Source organism: Barbatula barbatula (assembly GCF_947034865.1).
Source record: "Barbatula barbatula genome assembly, chromosome: 13".
Classification (NCBI taxonomy): Eukaryota; Metazoa; Chordata; class Actinopteri; order Cypriniformes; family Nemacheilidae; genus Barbatula; species Barbatula barbatula.
The window spans coordinates 21,034,083-21,053,704 of NC_136776.1; the positions used below are offsets into that span (position 1 = coordinate 21,034,083).

Here is a 19,622-nt window from a genome sequence, read left to right on the forward strand (position 1 = left end):
TAGAGGGCGCGTCGTGGCCCAAAATAAAGACGGGCTCAACGATTGATCATGGAGATGTGTGTATAATAGCCACTAAAATATATCAAAAGGCTTTGCATCGTTTACAGCGACTCTGAAATGTGTATTTCAAACGCAAAGTTGTTCTTAACGCTAAAAAAACATTTAAATAACTAAAATAGAAAATATTCATTTATGTCATAATGACTTAAAACGTACATTTTCTTAAAATAAACGGCAACAAACCAAACGGAAAATACAATAAAAATAGCAAATAAGTTGCTGTAGTTGGTTTATGCATTAATAAGAGGTGCGGTTTTCCAGTTTGAAATCGCTTATGTTTCTGTGCCGTCACGTGAGAGTGGTTTAACCAATCGGTGATCGGCATTCGCGTCCCGGAAGTGCCGCCCTTTGTCGAACGTCTGTTGGGCTCTAGGTTGCGTTCGCATTTCTAAAAGCAAGAGAAGGGTGAAATAAGCCGATTGAGTGGCCTTAACTACTACGACTTACTACGTTTCGTAAAAACAAACCGCTTCATTCTTGTAAAAGATAAGAGCACCGTTTCAAAGTAACACTTTAAGATACCAAACGTCATAATTACACAGATTTAGATTAGTTTCCGACAGAGTTTGACTTTGACATTGACATGTGTTGATGGTGCTAATAACGCAGAACAAACAAACAAGTGATTTTAACTACAGTTTACGTTCACTGGCGTCAAATGGCAAGTCGTCGCGTTGATATGACGTTGAGGTGCCTTGGTGACGTCAGAGACTGTATTGCCGCGAAACGTCAAATCATGCGGGCGTGAGACGATCTGATATCTTGAACGTCTAATGGTGAGCGTGATATTACAGCACTGCACATGTTGTCGACGTGCAAGACTGTTTTAGAGTTGTTGTTCTTTGCATGCATTTATAATAACGGTATAACACATTTTTTACGAATCCTTTTGGAAATGTGTTTGCTCTTTGGTGTACTCATCATGTAGCTGTTACTGTAATACACAGTTGTACATCAAGCCAAAGCAATGAAAAATAGTCAAGTCAAGTATCAAGAGGAGACGCCTCATCCTGACAAAGATGCATTACGACAGCTTCCGAAGAAACTGCAGGAAAAACTGATGCCCTTCCAGAAAGAAGGGGTCTTCTTTGCTTTGTCCAGGAATGGAAGGTCAGTTCACTTGTCTTGTCTTTACTGTTTGTCCAGGGATATTCAACAGAACAGGGGTTGTTTTAAAGATGCTTTGTAAACAAACAAACCACAAAAACTCGAACCAAACCTCAAGCATCTGAATCTAAGTGTTTGAACATCCCTCAACTTTGAAGACTCTTGTTCTACAATGTTGTAGGTCGGATATCCATCCATCCCTTTAACTATCTATCTATCCATCCATCCATCCACCCATCTATCCATCTATCTATCCATCTATCTATCCATATATCTATCTATCTATCTATCTATCTATCTATCTATCTATCCATCTATCCATCGATCATCTATATATCCATCTATCATCTATCCATCCATTTATCCATCCATCTATCATCTATACATCCAGCCATCCATCCATCCATCCATCTATATATCTATCTATCATCTATATATATATATCCATCCATCCATATATCCATTTATCTATCTATCTATCCATCTATCATCTATATATCATCTATCCATCTATCTATCTATCTATATATCTATATATCCATCTATATATCCATCTATATATCCATTTATCCATCCATTTATCCATCCATTTATCCATCCATTTATCCATCCATCTATCATCTATATATCCAGCCATCCATCCATCCATCCATCTATATATCTATCTATCATCTATATATATATATCCATCCATCTATCTATCCATCCATATATCAATTTATCTATCTATCCATCGATCATCTATATATCCATCTATCATCTATATATATCCATCCATCTATCTATCCATTCATCTATCCATCTGTCCATCTATCCATCTATCTATCTCTGTGCCTTGTTAAAGTGGATAAGACAAGTCTAATTTACTCTAGTTCTCTGTCAGTCACTGCTCTCGTAGCTTTGGGTCAGACGGGTCAGTTAGTAGACGCAGGACCGGGTCTCGGATCGATGGTGGGACACGCGGAGCTCCGAGTGGTACAGACGGGGTCAGTCACTTAATTAGACCAACATTTATTAGGACGGATGTAAAAAATCCCATAAGAATCTCTCACCGTGACGGGATGGCCTGACTTTTGGGTCGATATCGCTCTTTACTAGAAGGAATACAAAACATTGCCAGTTGCTTGCCAATTTATCGGCCTATTTTTCATTTCAACGTCTAATTATTTTCATTGAAAAAAAAGTTGTGCCTACATGTAGTGCTGCATTCACACACATCCGGATGTTTTGGTTTTTTTTAAGCCGCCCTAATGTGACTTTTATTAAACGTATTGCAAAATGAACGGCTCGAAAGCCTTAAAAACAATTTCACACTTTCCACACTGATGAGTTTCTTTGGCGTGATGAAGTTCAATATTAAAGCTGGACTTTTGACTCGGATTGTGAGGGCAGACCTCCAGTTAAGAAAACCCTCCGTAGTAATTGTAATAGTATTATCACAAAGGGTTTTTGTAGCTTAAGGGCTCTGTTTCAGCCGACTGCAGAATAAGAGCGCTTTACATTCACCATAATCACGTCTGACTGTGTTCAATCGGCCGACACTAATTTCCTCTTTAACTAGACAGGTACTATTACAGAAAGTTTCAGCTGCTGTCGGATGGTTCAATAAATGAACATCTAAAAAAAACACATTAGTGTTGTCATCTTTTCTTATAGCTTTGTCTAAAGCATTTGTCTATAATAACAAATGGAATACGAATTATTCAAATAGGTTTAAACTGCAGTACATTGTGGGATGGATTCAAAATAGCGCACTGTTTGGACTATCACACGACCATCTCTTCTCTTTTGAAAGAAATACAATATTTCAAATCGCATACTAGCTTAGTACAAACAGCAAAGTTCACATACATAAACACTGTATTCTGCCTACGATTGTTTAAAAATAGCATGTGAAGCGGTACGAAGTATGCAGCAAATAAAACTAAATACATTGACCTTGCGTTGCCTGTTCATTTGAGCGTGTACCGTCAAGTTAAGATCACTGCATCGTGGGATACGTCTTTCCTTAAAGCTTGGTTTGGTTGTATACTGCACACTGTAGCCTATAATCCAAGGATTTAGAAGAATCATAAAATATGCTCGGTATGCATACATTGTAAATAACAAATATCATTTATTTAACGTTGAATAGACGTTAAAATGGTTGTTGTCAACATTATTCTCTCCGGTATCTAATCTGAAGTGTCCAGCGCTATTCTTTCCACACAATTTCCTTTAGCCTGATAGCACACAGACATCTGGGAGACGTCTATTTGATGTCCGCATTTACATCTGCAAGATGTATTTTTCTTATCTTTAACTGTCAGATGTCGATGAGATGTTTATCATTTAGAATGCATGGTAACACTTCACTATAGGGGCAATTCTCTCTATTAACTAGTTGTTATGCCTATTATTGGCATATTGGCTGTTTATTAGTACTTATAAAGCACTTATTCATGATCATATTCTACATCCCTAATCCTACCCAATACCTAAACCTAACAACTACCTTAATAACTGTTAATAAGCAACAAATTAAGAATTTATCGTCGAAAAGGTCGTAGCAAACGGTTTGTTAATAGCGAGAATTGCCCCCTATACTGAAGTGTGACCGAATGTATGTACTGCCTTTCCTAAAATGTTTATCGGATGTTTTTACACAGCCGATACTTTCCAGATATGTAGCAGACCTCAGGCGTCCCTGCGCTATCTGGGTAGATCGCGGTTTAACAACTTTAACACGATGTTAAGGTGTCTGTATTGTTTTTATTCGCCCGTTCAAAGTTACAACGTCAAGTCGAATGGCATCAAAAAGAACACGTGCGTCACTTTTACACGAACGGACGTGCGGCTCGTCTTTTTGGTTTTGGAATTAAATTTGCGGCTTAATTTCCCCTTGTGTAACGCTTTGATCCCGGTAATCAGTTAGAATGCGGATTATGGCCCCAGATAATTGCTCACTAATTAAATATGTAATCTCCACTCCAGCCAATAACTCCAGCAATCCTCAGCTGTAATTACTTTATCCGCACGGAGACTCTCCACCTCCCGTGTAATGAACCGTGACAGGCGTCCACATGGCTGCGTGTCAACGCCAATGACTACTCGGCTTCTGTTTCGTGTTTTTGTCGTGGGAAATTAAGGCGGTTATTTACTGTTTTCTTTTCGTATCAGGCTTGTCCGATTTAAAAGCGAAACTCGAGATTTATTAGCACGGACGCTTGGGCGTGTTTGTTTAACTTTGACTTGCGGGTTCATTTTTGAACGTTATTTATTTTTCTGTGACACAAATGTCAAGTTAATTGTTGGATTTGAGCAAATCTGTTTTCAATTCAAGGTGGTTTCGTCAACATGATATCAAACTTGAGTTTGCATTGCTTTTAAATGTATTTATTTTCTTAGTTTGAGTTAACTCGGGCCAACCAAGATTCGTAAACTATGTTTATGTGTTTGTAGAGTCCGTTTAGTTAATCGTTGTGCATCTTTACCTCGCGGTTAGAGCAGATATGCTTCTGTACCTCTCGTGTAATAGAATACAACCACTTGGTGTTTTCGAAACCATCGATTTCCGTTTTTTCCTCCCTTTATCTCCTACCTCCCCCATCTCTCTTTCTGCAATTCAATAATCCCCTGAAGCAAAATTGCTTTTTTTCTTTTACAGCACAGCCAAAGCACACACTGAGACGCAATGCTTGTTCAAATGATCCAGTGTTTCAGAGCAGAACTGTGCTGGTTAGAGGAAGATTTCATCAGCGAGTTGTTACCAGTCAAAAAGATAGATATCCATGTTGGTTTCATATCTAGAAAGTGCAAAAGGTTAGGATCAGTCTATACTACATCTTAAGGTATTAGACTGAAGGCTGTGGGTTACAAACATTTACCATGATTTACTACGGTTACCATAATAAAACAGTTTAGGGACGTTTTGTCTTTTCATGTCAAGCTACATCTTGGGAATGATATCGTGTTGGCAATGGTATTTTGGTGACTTTTGGTAAGTAACCACCTAGAAATAGCCGAGAACAAACTAGCAACTTCATAGCAACGCCCTGGCAACCACCTACACCTAATTTGCAGTGTTGGTGAGTTTAGTTATATTATATATATATTTTTTAACATTTATTTTAAATAAATTGTTTATTTTATTTATTTTATTTTATGGCTAATTCTAAATTACTACCCAGAAAGCACAGGTATGTCTGTAAGATGTCCGCTAAAGATCTGGAAAACGTCTGCTGTGTATCTGATAAGTGTCTCAGAAAAGGAAGTTTTACGTACATTATAAATCACAAACATCTTACAGACATTATTTAGATGTCTAGATGACATCTGTCTGGGGACATTTCAGAACCGTATTGTAGATGAGCAAACAATCCAAAAATATGTTTTGCAGATGTAAAAATAAAACGATACAAAGATAGCACATCTACAAGCATTTTTACAGCTGTGCTAAGTGTTATTTACTGTTTATTGATGTCGGTTTCCGCTGAACAGCTAGGGAGTTGTTGCATGACGGATAGTAATTTAACGCTCCGTCCATCACAAATGCTAGAAACGCGAGTTTATCAGCTCTATGCTAACACAGTCACGCCACATTAAAGATGCTAATAAAGCCATAATGTACTGGCGTATGGGCAACGACTGCACGCTAATTCATCATTTCGGGTGATGAAACGATACGCGAGGGCAGATTAGCATACGGCTTGCTGACACAATAACCGCGGTTTAATGAGCCCTGAAGTTTGAACCACCTATCAAACCACCCATCTACACCACGAGCTGCCATGTGACACACCGGAGCCGAACTATCTCTGTCTCCGAATCGAGCGCTTCGGCTGAGACGATCGATAGCTATTGATCCGAGACGGGAGGAGGTGTACGGCAAACCCGTTTATAATTGCATCAGAGGTGCAAATTAAGGCGCGGGGAAAGATTAAGAGATTATTCAATATTATGCTTGTAATGAAAGTGAAATAACATAAATTAGTGCAGATTAAGCAGCCTTTCGTTTCTCCATCGCTTGCTTTCATGTCAGGGATTACTTGCTCAAATAACGTGTTGCTTTTACGTCTTACCAGGCCTAACGTGGTTAGCTGGTCTCCCAGCCTGCCCAAGTTGGAGATTTGATGGTTTTTACCTTGATAGCACACGTCTATTTGATATGGCATGTACGTCTTCAAGATGTATTTTTTTGATTTGCTCCTCTGCAATACGCCTCTTAGGCCGTGTTCACACTTGACAAGAAAACCGCGTTAACTGTTTTTTAAAAGCGACGCTCCATATTCTTCTTCTTATAATAATATTCTCAAATTACTTGTCGAAGGTGGTTGATTTGTCACATAGATTCTACATTGACAAATGTACCGTAGCTCGCAAAAGTACGGCTTCGAGATGCAAACTCCCAGCAGGGGTTTTGCCTACATTCTCTGTTTCCGTCCCGAAACATGTAGTTGATCTAGATTGCCACCCCACTACTTCAAAAAGATAAGACCAAGTCACCAGGTGACGAAATAAAATATGAGATGGCGTTCAAAAATGTACAATAATGAAGTTCTTAGTGCCGCTGACAGGCAAATCAGACAGAACGCTCTTAAAGGACACAGCGGCCTGTCGGTCGCGAGCGGCGTTATTTAAAGAACAGTGATTAATGTGCGGAGAAACCGAGCGCGCACACACCTGAGTGGCACTCGAGGCGGGCGAGAGCGCATTACACAGCGCTAGCAAGTGCTCCAACAATCTGAAGGCGAAAAAAAACCCACGGGCAGGACAGAGGCTGTTAATCATCCTTTCAAACAGAGAGAACAAAACAAGATGAAGAGAAAGCTCATAGCCATCTCTCTCTGTCTTTCTACCTCTTCAATTGTATTTGTGACTCTATCTCATAGATATTTCAGGAGGTCACTTTATGCGGTTATCAATATAAAATAAAAAAATATTGCGCAGCTATTTTATCTTATTTTTCTTTTATTACTTTTACGAAAAGGTTACAGGGTTGGTTTCATTGTACAGCGATGGTACCGAAGTACTTTGAGTACAGTACAGCGAGGTCTAAAACTCTCACCACATTGAATATTTGGGATATTTACAAATCCCGGATTTCTGAAAGTCATGTTAGTATATGATGATCATTTGTGTGCTTTCTCATTTTAATCAAACATGTTATACAAAGGATGTTAACTTTGTTTAAAACAAGACGAATGCGTTTTTCTAAAATTGTATATATTTCCGTATTTGTCTCCTGCGTAATTTGACTATTGTTCTGTACGTTTTCAACTCGAACATTTCTTTGGAAAAGCAACGTGAATATTTTTCAAGCCCAGCACTGTACACAATTACACTTTTAGCAACGGAACAGCTTGTTGCATCAACATTAGTTAAATGAACCGGCGTCGCAGGAGCACATTTATAATGAACATCTCGTGCGTCATGATGCCAGCTGAGCCGTTTCCGGATACCAGAAAGTAGCCGTATTAAAAATAAATAAGAAAAGCGCAAAAAATCTGGCGTTTTTTTTGTTTGTGTCACCAAATGCGTCTGCTTCATTTGTAAGCAGTAAATCCTGAACGTCGCCCGACGCACGAGCAATTAAAATTTTTCCCCTGAAAGAATCCGTATAAGATCGGCGTCTCGCGGCATTACTTAAAAAAAAAAAAAAAAAGAAAGAAAGCGAGAGGGTTGAAAGTGAGCAAACCCGGCCCTCTAATGAGTAGATTTGCTGTTTGAATAACGGATACGGGCATCTCGCGGTGCACGGTGACATTTTACTAACGAAAACGAGAAAACTCTTGATGCTTGGCTTCCTCGCTGGTTTCAGGGGGACGCAAATGCTGTAGCGCTTTTATTTGTGTGTCATCATGCTACGGTACAGTTGAGGACAGTCGAGGCCTGGTGGCTTGTTAAACGCCAGGAAACAGAGGCAGGGTGTTCAGGGCCTACAAATAAGGAAACTATAAAATGGTTCTTCGGTCTTTTAAACGAAAGGTTTAGCGTACTGTCTGTGTAGAAGAACTGTGATGTTCTCAACAGAAAGATCAGTTGCTTGCATGACGTATAGGTTGTCTACGAAAAGCTTTTTTAAACGACAGGTTAGCCAATCGTCATAATAGAGTTAACATAAAGACATTTTAACGTTCAAAGTCACATCCATCATTGATGGAATCTGTTATCCGCGAAAAATGACATGTTCGCTTTGACTAATGTCTCCGTGTCACACTGCAAAAGTTATTCTTTCTCAATATTTTTGTCCCGGTTTGCAGAACAAATATCTATAAATGCTTAAATCAAGATATGTTTCCTTGAGGAGCAAAACGACTTGAGATTCTTGTTTATTACAAAAAGATCTATGCTTGAAACGAGAACAAATATCTCCCAATGGGGTGAGAAAGTAATCCGTTTTTTCTTTCATTCAAGTCTGTTGTTCAAAGTTTTTGGTTTACACGAGAAACAAATCTGGCAATTGGAAAAATGAATTGAAAACAAGACTTCGTATCCAAAGTCATTTTTCCGAGTAAATGTTTGTGACATTTGTACTAGAACGTGTCGATATTTGTACTTACAACTTGATATTCAAATGTTGTGTTTTTGAATATCAAGTCAAAATATCGTTTTGCGCTGTTGTTGTTTAGAAAAAAGCTGCAAAATGTCTTCAAAAAGATCTTTTGTGTTAATATTAGATACAATATTTTTATGTACTGTTTTTTTATTCTCTGGGTGTGAGAAAATGTACTGCCCGTTTTGTTAAAATGGACCCTTTCATATATTAAACCTTTAAGACATTTCTAATATTCTGTTGGTTATAAAATTAATTTCTTGTTTGATTCAGGGTCTATATTAGTCATTCTTGCAGGTCATACACAAACAACCATTTTAAATAAACCACACAACACAGTTTTACTTTGAAATTGGCTTTGTTTGTCCCTTCTGGCTGAAATTCTCCGTCGAGTTCAGGTGTGCGGGTAATTACATTGAGCAATGTGCATTGGCCGGGAAGCCCGGGTTTCACAATATCGCCCGGATCGATACGCGTCTTTCTGGCCATCGATTTCGGGAAGAAATAAAAAATGTGATTCAGAGGGTAATTATTTAGAGCACGGTTGAAAGATGACAGCTGATTTTGATCACTTCTGGTGTCTGGGAAGGTCTTTATCACTGAACTCCGAGCTCCGGGTTCGATACACTTCATTTATTTTCGTTTCTGTTTTGCAGGTGTATGATTGCAGATGAGGTAAGAGCATCTCTCTTTTCTTCCCGGTAATCTTATTCGGTGTCCAAGACCCCACGATGCTTTTTATAGACCCCTAAATTGGCATCGAGCAAATTTCCTTGTTTTTGTGCAGATTCGGATCAGGATCAAACGCTAATTGTTTAAAACTTAGACTGAATTGAAAAGAGGGTTTATAAATCATTGAACTGAAGCCACATGTCTCTTCCCTGACCGTTTTTCGTTCAGATGGGTTTGGGAAAGACAATCCAGGCCATTTCTGTGGCGTATATCTACAGACAGGAATGGCCGCTGTTGATCGTGGTGCCTTCATCCTTGAAATACCCGTGGATTGAGGAGCTGGAGAAGTGGATTCCAGAACTTGACCCCAGAGACATCAACTTGGTCGAGAGCAAGACCGACACAATGTACGACAGTAAAAACGACATTCATTTCTTCTTCATAGAGTAATGCATTCTGAGATACTGGTGTATAACTTTTTACATACTTAAAACAACAGATTGACATGTCTTGATAGATTTTTTGGGGGATAATTGTAAATTCTTCAAAACTATGGAATCAAAAATGTGAGCATGGGAATTATGCAAAACCATCCCAGACAATTTTCAGCAAATTCTCCCTTTGCCTAAAAAAGGGCAAAATTTTAGATGCACAGATATATTGGCCCAAAAACAATATCGTAGACAAAAAGGCATTTTTTCACACAATTGGCCTATAGTTTTAAAAACAGCCATCGCTGGTTTGATGTTCAATATAGTCATATGAATGAATAACATTCAGAATTTAATCTTCCGAATCCGTATTGGCATACAGTATATCATTCTGCATTATCGTACCAGTGGAGATATTTAGTATCGGTGCATCTCTACTAAACATCTACCGATAATATAGCATTTTATCATCCAGATTCCTTAAGTCCTGAAATGCTTTTAAGGAGTTGAATCGAAGGATTGCCATCTTTTCTGGGTTCTCTTTGGCGTTTTTATTCATTTTTTACTGTTAACAAAACTATATTTTTCTATTTAGGCATCTTCGGTAGACAGCGTACAATCTAAAGCATAAACATCATCTGGTAAATGTTGTCCTGTTGCTCAGAGCATGGCGCAAGGTCATGGGTTCGATCTCAGGGATTGCACATACTTAAAAAAAACAAAAAGTATCGTACAATGCAAAGTAAGTCGCTTTTGATAAAAGCGTCTGCCAAATGCATTCATGTAAATGTTAAATGTTTGTTATGCATCCCCAAAACACTTCAGACATTGGTTTGTTATTCATTCAGGTCCAGTGGAATAAACCTTGGTGGCCGACGGATTTTTTTGTGTCTTGCTCAAAATGAAAGATTGATTCTTTCAGACTGTGTCTGAGTTTAATCATAGTGGCAAAATTGATTCATGAAATTTATGACCGAATATGACTTTGCGGATGCCTCAGGAAAAGTTAGGAAGAGATCTCTTGATTTATACATCTTTTTCTCTCCGTGTGTCTTACTTTTATGAGGAACTTCGGAAAGTTATGAAAAACCCTGCTCGCAGACTGTAGAAAGAACGTGAAATCTGCTGCTACAAAATTACAAATTATTCCACGGACGTATGGAATCAAATCAGGTGCCTGCAGGGATATTAAACAAATCCTAAATTATCTCACCTTTTACAGCTTACAAATATTTCTTTGAAGCATCTTAGGGTACAGAGAGAGTCTGAGGGGCGGCTTTATCACAGAGGATGCTGGGATTGATTGTACAGCCCGTGGAGTCATGGGGTCATGTTGGGTTTTTGCCTGTTATTGATGCTTCTAAAAAGAGGCTTTCAAATTGCTCTGTTTACCCTGAGAATTCAGGCCGGGGTTGAGTCGACCTGTAAAGTTGTTACCACGGCAACGTCTGCCATCTAGCTTGATGAAGCCCTGTCAGGATGGTGAATGATATTTTACCTCTAATGGCTCATAGTGCAAAAAGGGAAGAAAGGTTTTCTTTAAGAGCACAACCAGTATCTTCATACAACGGGCAAGAGGAATTTTTTGTTAACAAATAAATATTAGTTTAAACGATAGTATTTAGTAATGTAAATGTTTCAGTTTTCTGCTTGAACCGGTTTAATTTACTGGAAAATAATATATATTTTTACTTATGTCTTTTTATTTAGTGATAATTAAGCGGGATAGGAAAAGCACAATGATTGTTTAATTTTTTTTAAGCACGATGTTTGTTTCGGACGTGGAAAATGTTGTTTTGATAAGATTAGAAAGATTTAAGTATTTACATTTTATTTTTTTACGTAAATAAAGTAAATATAAATATGGAAAATATACAATTATTATATTACGATTAAAATGTTTTGATTTAAATAACATAAATTACAAACGCCGTAGAAAATATTTGACTCCATTTTCTTTAGTTGATAAAACTCTATTCTGTTTGATCAGATTGTAAAAAAGCATATTTTTATATATTTATTTTGTCTGTTTAACTTTGGTATTCTATGCAGACTAGTTGCTTTAGAAAAAGCTTTGATAAGTTTAAAGATATTTTAGAATTCAATTAGGAAAATAATGTAGAATGTGACTAGATTTGATTTATCAATATAATTTGATTTTCTCCCATTAATATGGCTTGAGTTTTGTAAACAGAATAATATTTCAGAATTGAAAAAGTTGGATAACATTATAAAATAAACTTATAAACATTTTAGGATAAAAAAATGTTCACAAAAAATGTGATAAACGTTTTTATTTATTATTGTGCAGAATATGACCAGAGACATTAAGAAGTAAAACCATTCCGTGTCTGTTAGTTACACACACTGTTGTACTCACTGTATATTGAATTGCATTTTTAGTTTAATTTTAATTTCGCAATTAAAAATTCTGGTTCTTTTCCAGGAGCATCGGCACCAGTAAAATCACGATACTTGGATACGGGCTGCTCACCACAGACGCACGCCCCCTACTGGAGGCCCTGAACGAGCAGCACTTCGCCGTGGTCCTAGTGGACGAATCCCACTACATGAAGTCCCGTAACGCGGCCCGCACCAAAATACTGGTGCCAATCATTCAGAACGCCAAGCGCGCCATCCTCTTAACCGGCACCCCCGCGCTGGGCAGACCAGAGGAGGTACGGCATCCTCCAAATCTGTTTGTCATTTGCTTTGATTTATTAAGCCATTTGGTTTTGTTGGAGAGAAAACAGGAGGAGATTCTGTCATTAGCGGAAACATTTCTCACGCTTCAGTCATCGCTCATGTCACGCAAAATTGCAAAATGCGATGATATGATGAAGTGCAAGTTTGGATAAGTTTCTTATGAACATAGTTGCTAAGTTATTCAAATCATTTCTTTGGCTATTGTACACACTATGAAACCGATTATTATATCAGTGTTGCGTCTTGTTCACGGATTAAGTTACATGGATAGTAGTTCACGTGCCTTGCGCAAGCTGACGAACGTGTCAAGCATGGCGCCGATCTAATGACTCTCTCACAGGGAAATTAAGTGAATCAATCAACCAAGAGATCATCTCAAGATTTAGTATTTAACGCTGCCGCCTGGCGATTTGACACAGGTGTCGTTTTCGCAGGTCGCGGACGGACGGATTTCTCATCCTGTATCGGGTGCTTCTTTCACCTCGTTCTGTTTGCCTCGATATTACGTCGGCGTGGGTGTTTGTTTAACCCAGTGACCCCTAACTAGACGGCTGAATATCGATGCCATAGGGTGACGGGTAAAAATGAGGGGATTTTAAGTGATTTTCGAGCCGCGGCTCTGAATGAAAAGGCTGGCAGCTCTTTCACTCTCTGGTCTCAGAAGCACAGCGCTCATTTCTGCTGTTATTACTCTGCGCAAGCTACAAATATTATCGGTGCACCTGTATCTCTCTCGCTTTCATTCACGGCCCCTCTCTTTCACTTTATCCATCTTTTCACTCGCATGTCACGATCTTTCAGGCAAATGCTGTCGTGTCGGTTTCAAATGGTTTTTGACAGGCTTTGATGCACAGATCACTTTTGATTCTGGCAACAAAACAAGCAAAGGAACCCTGGGTTTGAATTTATGCTTTTACGGTATCAGGGATACGCGCGGGTGGATGCGGGTGTTTAATATTTAATATGAGATCAAATGATTTTTGTGATGGTATGTCGTCAAATGTTTGGCTAGCGGAATATTGTAAAAATAAACCTTTCGGCTAATTTCCCATAGGTACAATTGGAAAGCGTGAAATATATAGGAGTAAACCTGTTACTACTGTGCGGCACGAAGATATTTCTGCGTAAATTGAAAATTCTGTCATTTACGCCCCCCTGTGTCATTACAAACCTGTATGACGTTCTGTCTTTTGCAGAAGATTTTGTGAAGAACGTTGGTAACGCACAACTTTGCTTCCCGTTGTTTTGACACAAACCACAGAGACATTTCTTCAAATATCTTCTTTCTGTGTTTCACGGAAGAGGTCACGTGCAGGTATGACATCACAAAAGAAGATATTTTGAAAAAGGTCGGTAACCAAAAACCTTTGGTCTCCATTCACTTCTATTGTATGGATAAAATAATGAATGCAAGTCATTGGGGACCAACAGTATTTTCTTTTTCAAAGTATCATCTTTTGGGTTTTACAAAAGAAAAAGTCATACAAGGACAGGAGTGTGAATTAATGACATTGTTTTAGTTTTTGGGTGAACTATCCCTTTAAACATGGCATCTACTATGTACAAGGCACAGTTCACCGAACAATGACAATTCTGTCAAAACACTTACTCTCTTCTCCTTTCAAACCTTTATGACTTTCTGTCTTTTGCAGAACACAAATGAAGATATTATTGGTAACAGGAAACCGTTCGGTCCCTATCGAGTTGCGTTGGGTTTGTGTCCATACAAGGGAAGTCAATGGGAACCAACGGTTTTTGGTTACCAACATGCTTCAAAATATCTTATTTTGTGTTCTGCGGAAGAAAGTCATACCGGTTTAAAATGACAAGAGGGCGACATTTTTGGGTGTACTATCCCTTTAAGTATATTTTGGTATATTGTAATATTGTTGCTTACAAAAGCATTAAAAGGGCAAATGAACTCACACGCACATGCGTCAAGAGACGAGACCCTGTTTATTATTGACTCCTCCTTGTTCTCTATAGTGAACCTTGCTGGAAAGACCTCTTCATTCGTCAAGATAATCTCTACGTAGCTTTTACAAATAATGTAATGTGCACTCTGAGACTGTCTCTTCAAGAAAGCACATTTGCATTTTATGAACTTAAGACCTGTTTTAATCAGCGGTGTATTCACACAAACCTGCTGACGCTTTTCATTAAACTCCTTCCTGCGCACGAGGTCCGGGGTCACGTTATTAAAGCGTTCCTGTTTTTCATTCGTTGCTCTGTTTTGGAAGTTGCGACTGCGGTTATTGTACAGCTGTGATGTTTAGTTGTACGGTACACTGTTTGATGTCGGTTTCTCTTTCTGACAGCTTTTCATGCAAGTCGAGGCGCTGTATCCGCAGAGGTTTGGAACCTGGAGTGACTACGCCAAACAATACTGCAACGCACATTACAAGTACACATCTTTTTTTTGTATTCGACCTCTTGACAAATCGTACCATTTGAGCCCTGTGTGCGTAAGAATCTTCCCAACATCAGATAGGAGTTTTAGTTTTTCTGTTTTGATCAAGTCCACAGACGTGAAACGACAGCAAACAACACAGAGCCGCAGAAATTAATCTGCCGAGGCAAAATCTCAAAGTGCAATTAATTCACCTTGACGTCACTCCTGTTCCGTAATGAATTCTTACACGGCACAGGAAACGTCTTGTTACAAGTGTAATATCAGCGCTCGAGATGAATCTGATGATGTGTGACACACAGAAATTGCTGCCGGAGAGCATGTGTACGTCACTGCCGTCGAAATGAGTTAATCCATTAAACAAAAGAGAAATATGTTGAGTTACTGGTTAGTTGTGTGTTCGGAGGAAAGATATGAATGTCAATGAGTTCAGTCTTGATATACTGTACTGCACATGTTTGTTTGTGAAACGCAGGTTTTTCGGGAAAAGGAGACAGTGGGACTGTCGCGGCGCGTCTCATCTGGACGAGCTACACCAGCGTCTGAGCGAGATTATGATCCGCAGAATGAAAAATCAGGTGCTGACGCAACTGCCACCCAAAATACGGCAGCGGATACCCTTCGACCTGCCCAAAGATGCTGCCAAGGTGCCAAGTGTTTACACTCTTCAGAAAGACATATCTGTCTCTGTCTTTCTATCTATCTCTGTTTGTCTTTCGAGCTCTCTGTCTATCCGTCTCTCTGTCTATGCATCCATCTGACAGTCTATGCATCTGTCGCCTGTCTAGCCATCTGTCTATCTATATCTATCTATCTATCTATCTATCTATCTATCTATCTATCTATCTATCTATCTATCTATCTATCTATCTATCTATCTGTCTATCTGTCTATCTGTTTGTCTTTCTATCTATCTCTGTTTGTCTTTCAGGCTCTCTGTCTATCCATCTGTCTGTCTTTCTATCTATCCATCCGTCTGTCTTTCTTTCTATCTCTCTGTCTGTCTGAGTGTCTATTCATCCCTCTGACAGTCCATTCATCCATCTGCCTGTCTGTCTGTCTGTCTAATGCTCGCTATCTGTCTGTCTTTATATCGCTCTGTCTGTCCATTTATCCATCTGCCTGCCTGTCTATCCATCTGTCTGTCTTTCTATCTATCTCTGTTTGTCTTTCAAGCTCTTTATCTATTTGCCTATTCATCCATCTGACAGTCTTCCCATCTGCCCGCCTGTCTATCCATCTGTCTGTCTTTATATCTATCCGTCTTTCTGTCTGTGATCTCAATGTCTATTCGTCTGAGTGTCTATTCATCCATCTGCCCGCCTGTCTGTCTGTCTGTCTGTCTAACTCTCGATCTCTGTCTGTCCATTTATCCATCTGCCCGCCTGTCTATATTTCTATACCTCTGTCTATCTGGCTGGCTATCTGTCTATGTGTATTTTGATTTATCTATCTCTCTGTCTATCTGTTTGTCCTTCTATCTGTCTATCTCACCATTCGTCCATATGTCCATCTGTCTGTCTGTCTGACTATTCATTCATCCATAAGGCTATCCATCCGTCCATCTATCTTTCTGTCTGTTTGTCTATTGTTCTCCCTGCCTCTCCCTCTCTCTCTTTCCTTTATACTTTTTCTAATCACTTGTTCTGAACTAAGAGAACAAAAGCAGTTAAATACAGTGATTTACCCCGGTACACCCGCCCAGTGCCTGTTGCTAAGCAATAGTATCCGATTAACACAAATTATCATTTCATCTCGCTTGTCTCTGATCACTCTCCTTTATTTCCACATCTATTTTTCTCTCCAGCAGCCCAATGAGCCGCCAGCACGTTATTCAGGGAACGCGCGATAGTAATCATTACGGTCTGTTCTGAACCGGTGCGTTTCGCGCCACTCGCATTAAAATTGCGGCGTGGCTTAAAAAACGTCAAACGTTTCCCCCTTATATTATTTAACTTTGCAGCGAACTGGAATGGTGATGTGAGAAAATCCTTCAGTACAGTTCATTCCTATTTATGTTATATTTTAACATACGCGAAGAGAGACTTAAGCAAACAATGTAGGAATATGAAAAAAGTTAACATTTTGATACATTAAAAATAATGTCTCTCCTCATACTCGCACATGTTTTAAGCACTGCATTACGCAAAAAAAATGTTTTATGATTTAAAATAGCCAGGATAATTACGCGAATACATAATGTATGTATTCAACATATAGGCCAGCCATAATTGCCATCTCCCTTTCCCTCACCAGCGTTTCTTTTGTCTATATCTCTCTCCCCGAGTGTCTCTCAAAATAATGAGCGTGTGTGGGCAGAACTGCTTGTACAGCAAATTTTCTGTGTGTGTGTCACATTTCAGACACACAAAGAGCACCTCACCTGCTGTAGGACTTCATAAATCATCTCCTGTCAACGTACGGCACACACACACCCGGACACGCAGCCCATAACGGGTTTACACACAGCGGTCCCGAGGACAGATGTTCAGCTCTCAACCTTAACCCAAATCCTGCCGGATCGCTTTTAAAATTAACGAAGGGTGTTTTAACGAACAGTTGGGCAGAGCAAACGCAGACCCCGGACACTCGGGCGGGTATCGCATTTCTTTTGCTAGCCTGCCAACGAGACTGACCCTCGATGCCGAATTTAAACGTCTATTTTTACAAACGCACCCTGTGTTTTCTAACGTCTCAACAGACAGTGTTATGTATAACATTTACTATGGTCAAAAGTACAAAATTAAAGTCAACGTTCGATGTGTTTATGGTCATTTTAAATCAAATAGTTGCATTTGTTTTGCACAGTTGTTGCAAAAAGGGCTGCACATATATATCGAAATAATTAGAAAATATCACACGTGTGCTTATTGCAATATCGCAAGGGTTTGTGATGACATTGTCAGATTATTTTGTAACAAAGTATGTGAAACGTGTATCATTTTCAGTTTGTAACACAATTTAAATTGATTTTACAAACTCAAATTGCATTATTTGGCAAACAATATTGTGAAGTGTAATATTGAAGCATCTTTACAGAAAACATATTCAAGCAAGTTTATTTAAATAAATACTGTATGTGTATATATATATATATAATTAATTTGTTTATTTTATTTTGCTATATTATTATAATATATTTTATTTATGCTTTTGGTTTAGTTTATTTTCTGTTAATCATTTTCACTGCTCAGGCAACATTTCTCTTTTTTGTAAAGTTAAAGTATTTCTAATAATATCTAGGGTGATTTTTATCCTTTTATTCTTATTTATCGTCTTATTTTTGTTTTAGTTTCTCTATACTTCAATAACATTGTCGCACATTTGTAGACAACAGCACATAGCTTGTACTACACAGAATTTCGAAGTACCACATGAATGCAATGGTATATAAATACGACGATCTCTCATTACTACACAATCCACGTTTCCTATAAAATCTTTCATTAAAAATACAATTTACATATGCAACATAATAACACGCATATTACATGCAATTTACGTCAATGTACCACATAGATGATTTTTTTTGTACGTTTATTTATCGATGCATTGTTTATTTCACATATATAGTTTAAATCTACATATCTTATATAAGTAAAGAAAGAATGATATTTAGCATCTAAAAGAATAGCATTTGTGTGTATCTTCTCAAACGGTTCATTTCCTTCCTGCACTTCCTGTCATTTTGATGTCCAGGAGCCCGGCTGCTGCTCAGGAACGTTTGTGTGAGTGCAGGCAGAACAATATGCGTTTGTTTTAGGAGCAGGACTTGCTGCTTGTGTGTGTGCGCGCGAGCATGTGTGATTTATAGCGCCGGCACCGTGTGTTTCCATCTTGCGCTTCTGCTGTCACTGTAGAGCTATAATTGGGCGGGTCACATGACCCGAGGAGTCGTTCTGCAACTTCAGGGAATTATGTCTCCGTACCCGTTCGCTCTCCGGCGCTCGCTTTCTCCTCCTAACCATCTTTCTTTTATTTACAATTTTCCCTGCTTCTTTTTGCCAAACAGTGGAAAGTAGGACAGTTTATGATACCATTAATTGTGCTGGATCATCTCTCTCTCTCTCTCACACAGGAAGCGAGTGCTAGTTTCGAGCAGTGGGAGAAGCTGATGAGTTCTCAGAGTGAGAATCAGTTCGGGGAGGTGATGAGTCTCATCACACACATGTATAAGCAGACGGCCATCGCCAAGGTATTGTATGTGAGCAAAAATGTGTGTCTTTTTCGCACCGGGTCAAATCACATCCCTCATTTTAATATGTACATTTAATGGGACGCCATGTCCAAAGGGTTTGCGTTCTAGCACCACCTCGCACCATCTCTGCGCGATGTTCGGGTTCACACAGAGGCGAAATATTGAACTACGGATTCGCGAAACGCCGGAGTCAGAATGTTTGCGGATGCCATCTGCGCCGAGTTTTTTCTCTAACGATGAGGGACAGCGTGATGTCTCCGCTAACGACCGCCATGGCAACCGGCCCTTCTGTTCTCCACATCAAACACCGCGGCATTGCCATGGGAACGAGCGCCGGGGGGGCGGTCAGGCGCGGCAGCGACCTTAAAACTGACCCTTTTTTATCGTCCGACATGTTTTCCATTCATTTTCTTGTAGATCTCGGTGTTTCCGAGTCTTAACAAGCTGTTTTTATGAGCTTTACCCAGATGAGACCTGCCGTTATGCCTCGTGCTGTTCAGAACA

The 19,622-nt window shown here is 39.1% G+C and overlaps 1 protein-coding gene across 2 annotated transcripts in view; it reads left to right on the forward strand.

Moving 5' to 3' along the window:
* Positions 1–324: 324 nt before the first annotated feature.
* The window catches only part of zranb3 (zinc finger, RAN-binding domain containing 3), a 40,958-nt gene continuing 21,660 nt past the window's right edge, over positions 325–19,622 (forward strand). Inside the window, exons 1-8 of one of the 2 annotated variants that reach the window (XM_079470650.1) lie at positions 325–836; positions 1,008–1,170; positions 9,358–9,376; positions 9,602–9,780; positions 12,251–12,482; positions 14,829–14,914; positions 15,396–15,567; positions 18,999–19,115. In XM_079470650.1, coding sequence (XP_079326776.1) covers positions 1,028–1,170; positions 9,358–9,376; positions 9,602–9,780; positions 12,251–12,482; positions 14,829–14,914; positions 15,396–15,567; positions 18,999–19,115 — 948 coding nt within the window. In that variant the 5' untranslated portion in view covers positions 325–836; positions 1,008–1,027. Of the gene's footprint in view, positions 924–1,007; positions 1,171–9,357; positions 9,377–9,601; positions 9,781–12,250; positions 12,483–14,828; positions 14,915–15,395; positions 15,568–18,998; positions 19,116–19,622 lie in introns of both variants that reach the window. The other variant, XM_079470649.1, reaches the window with a different exon arrangement.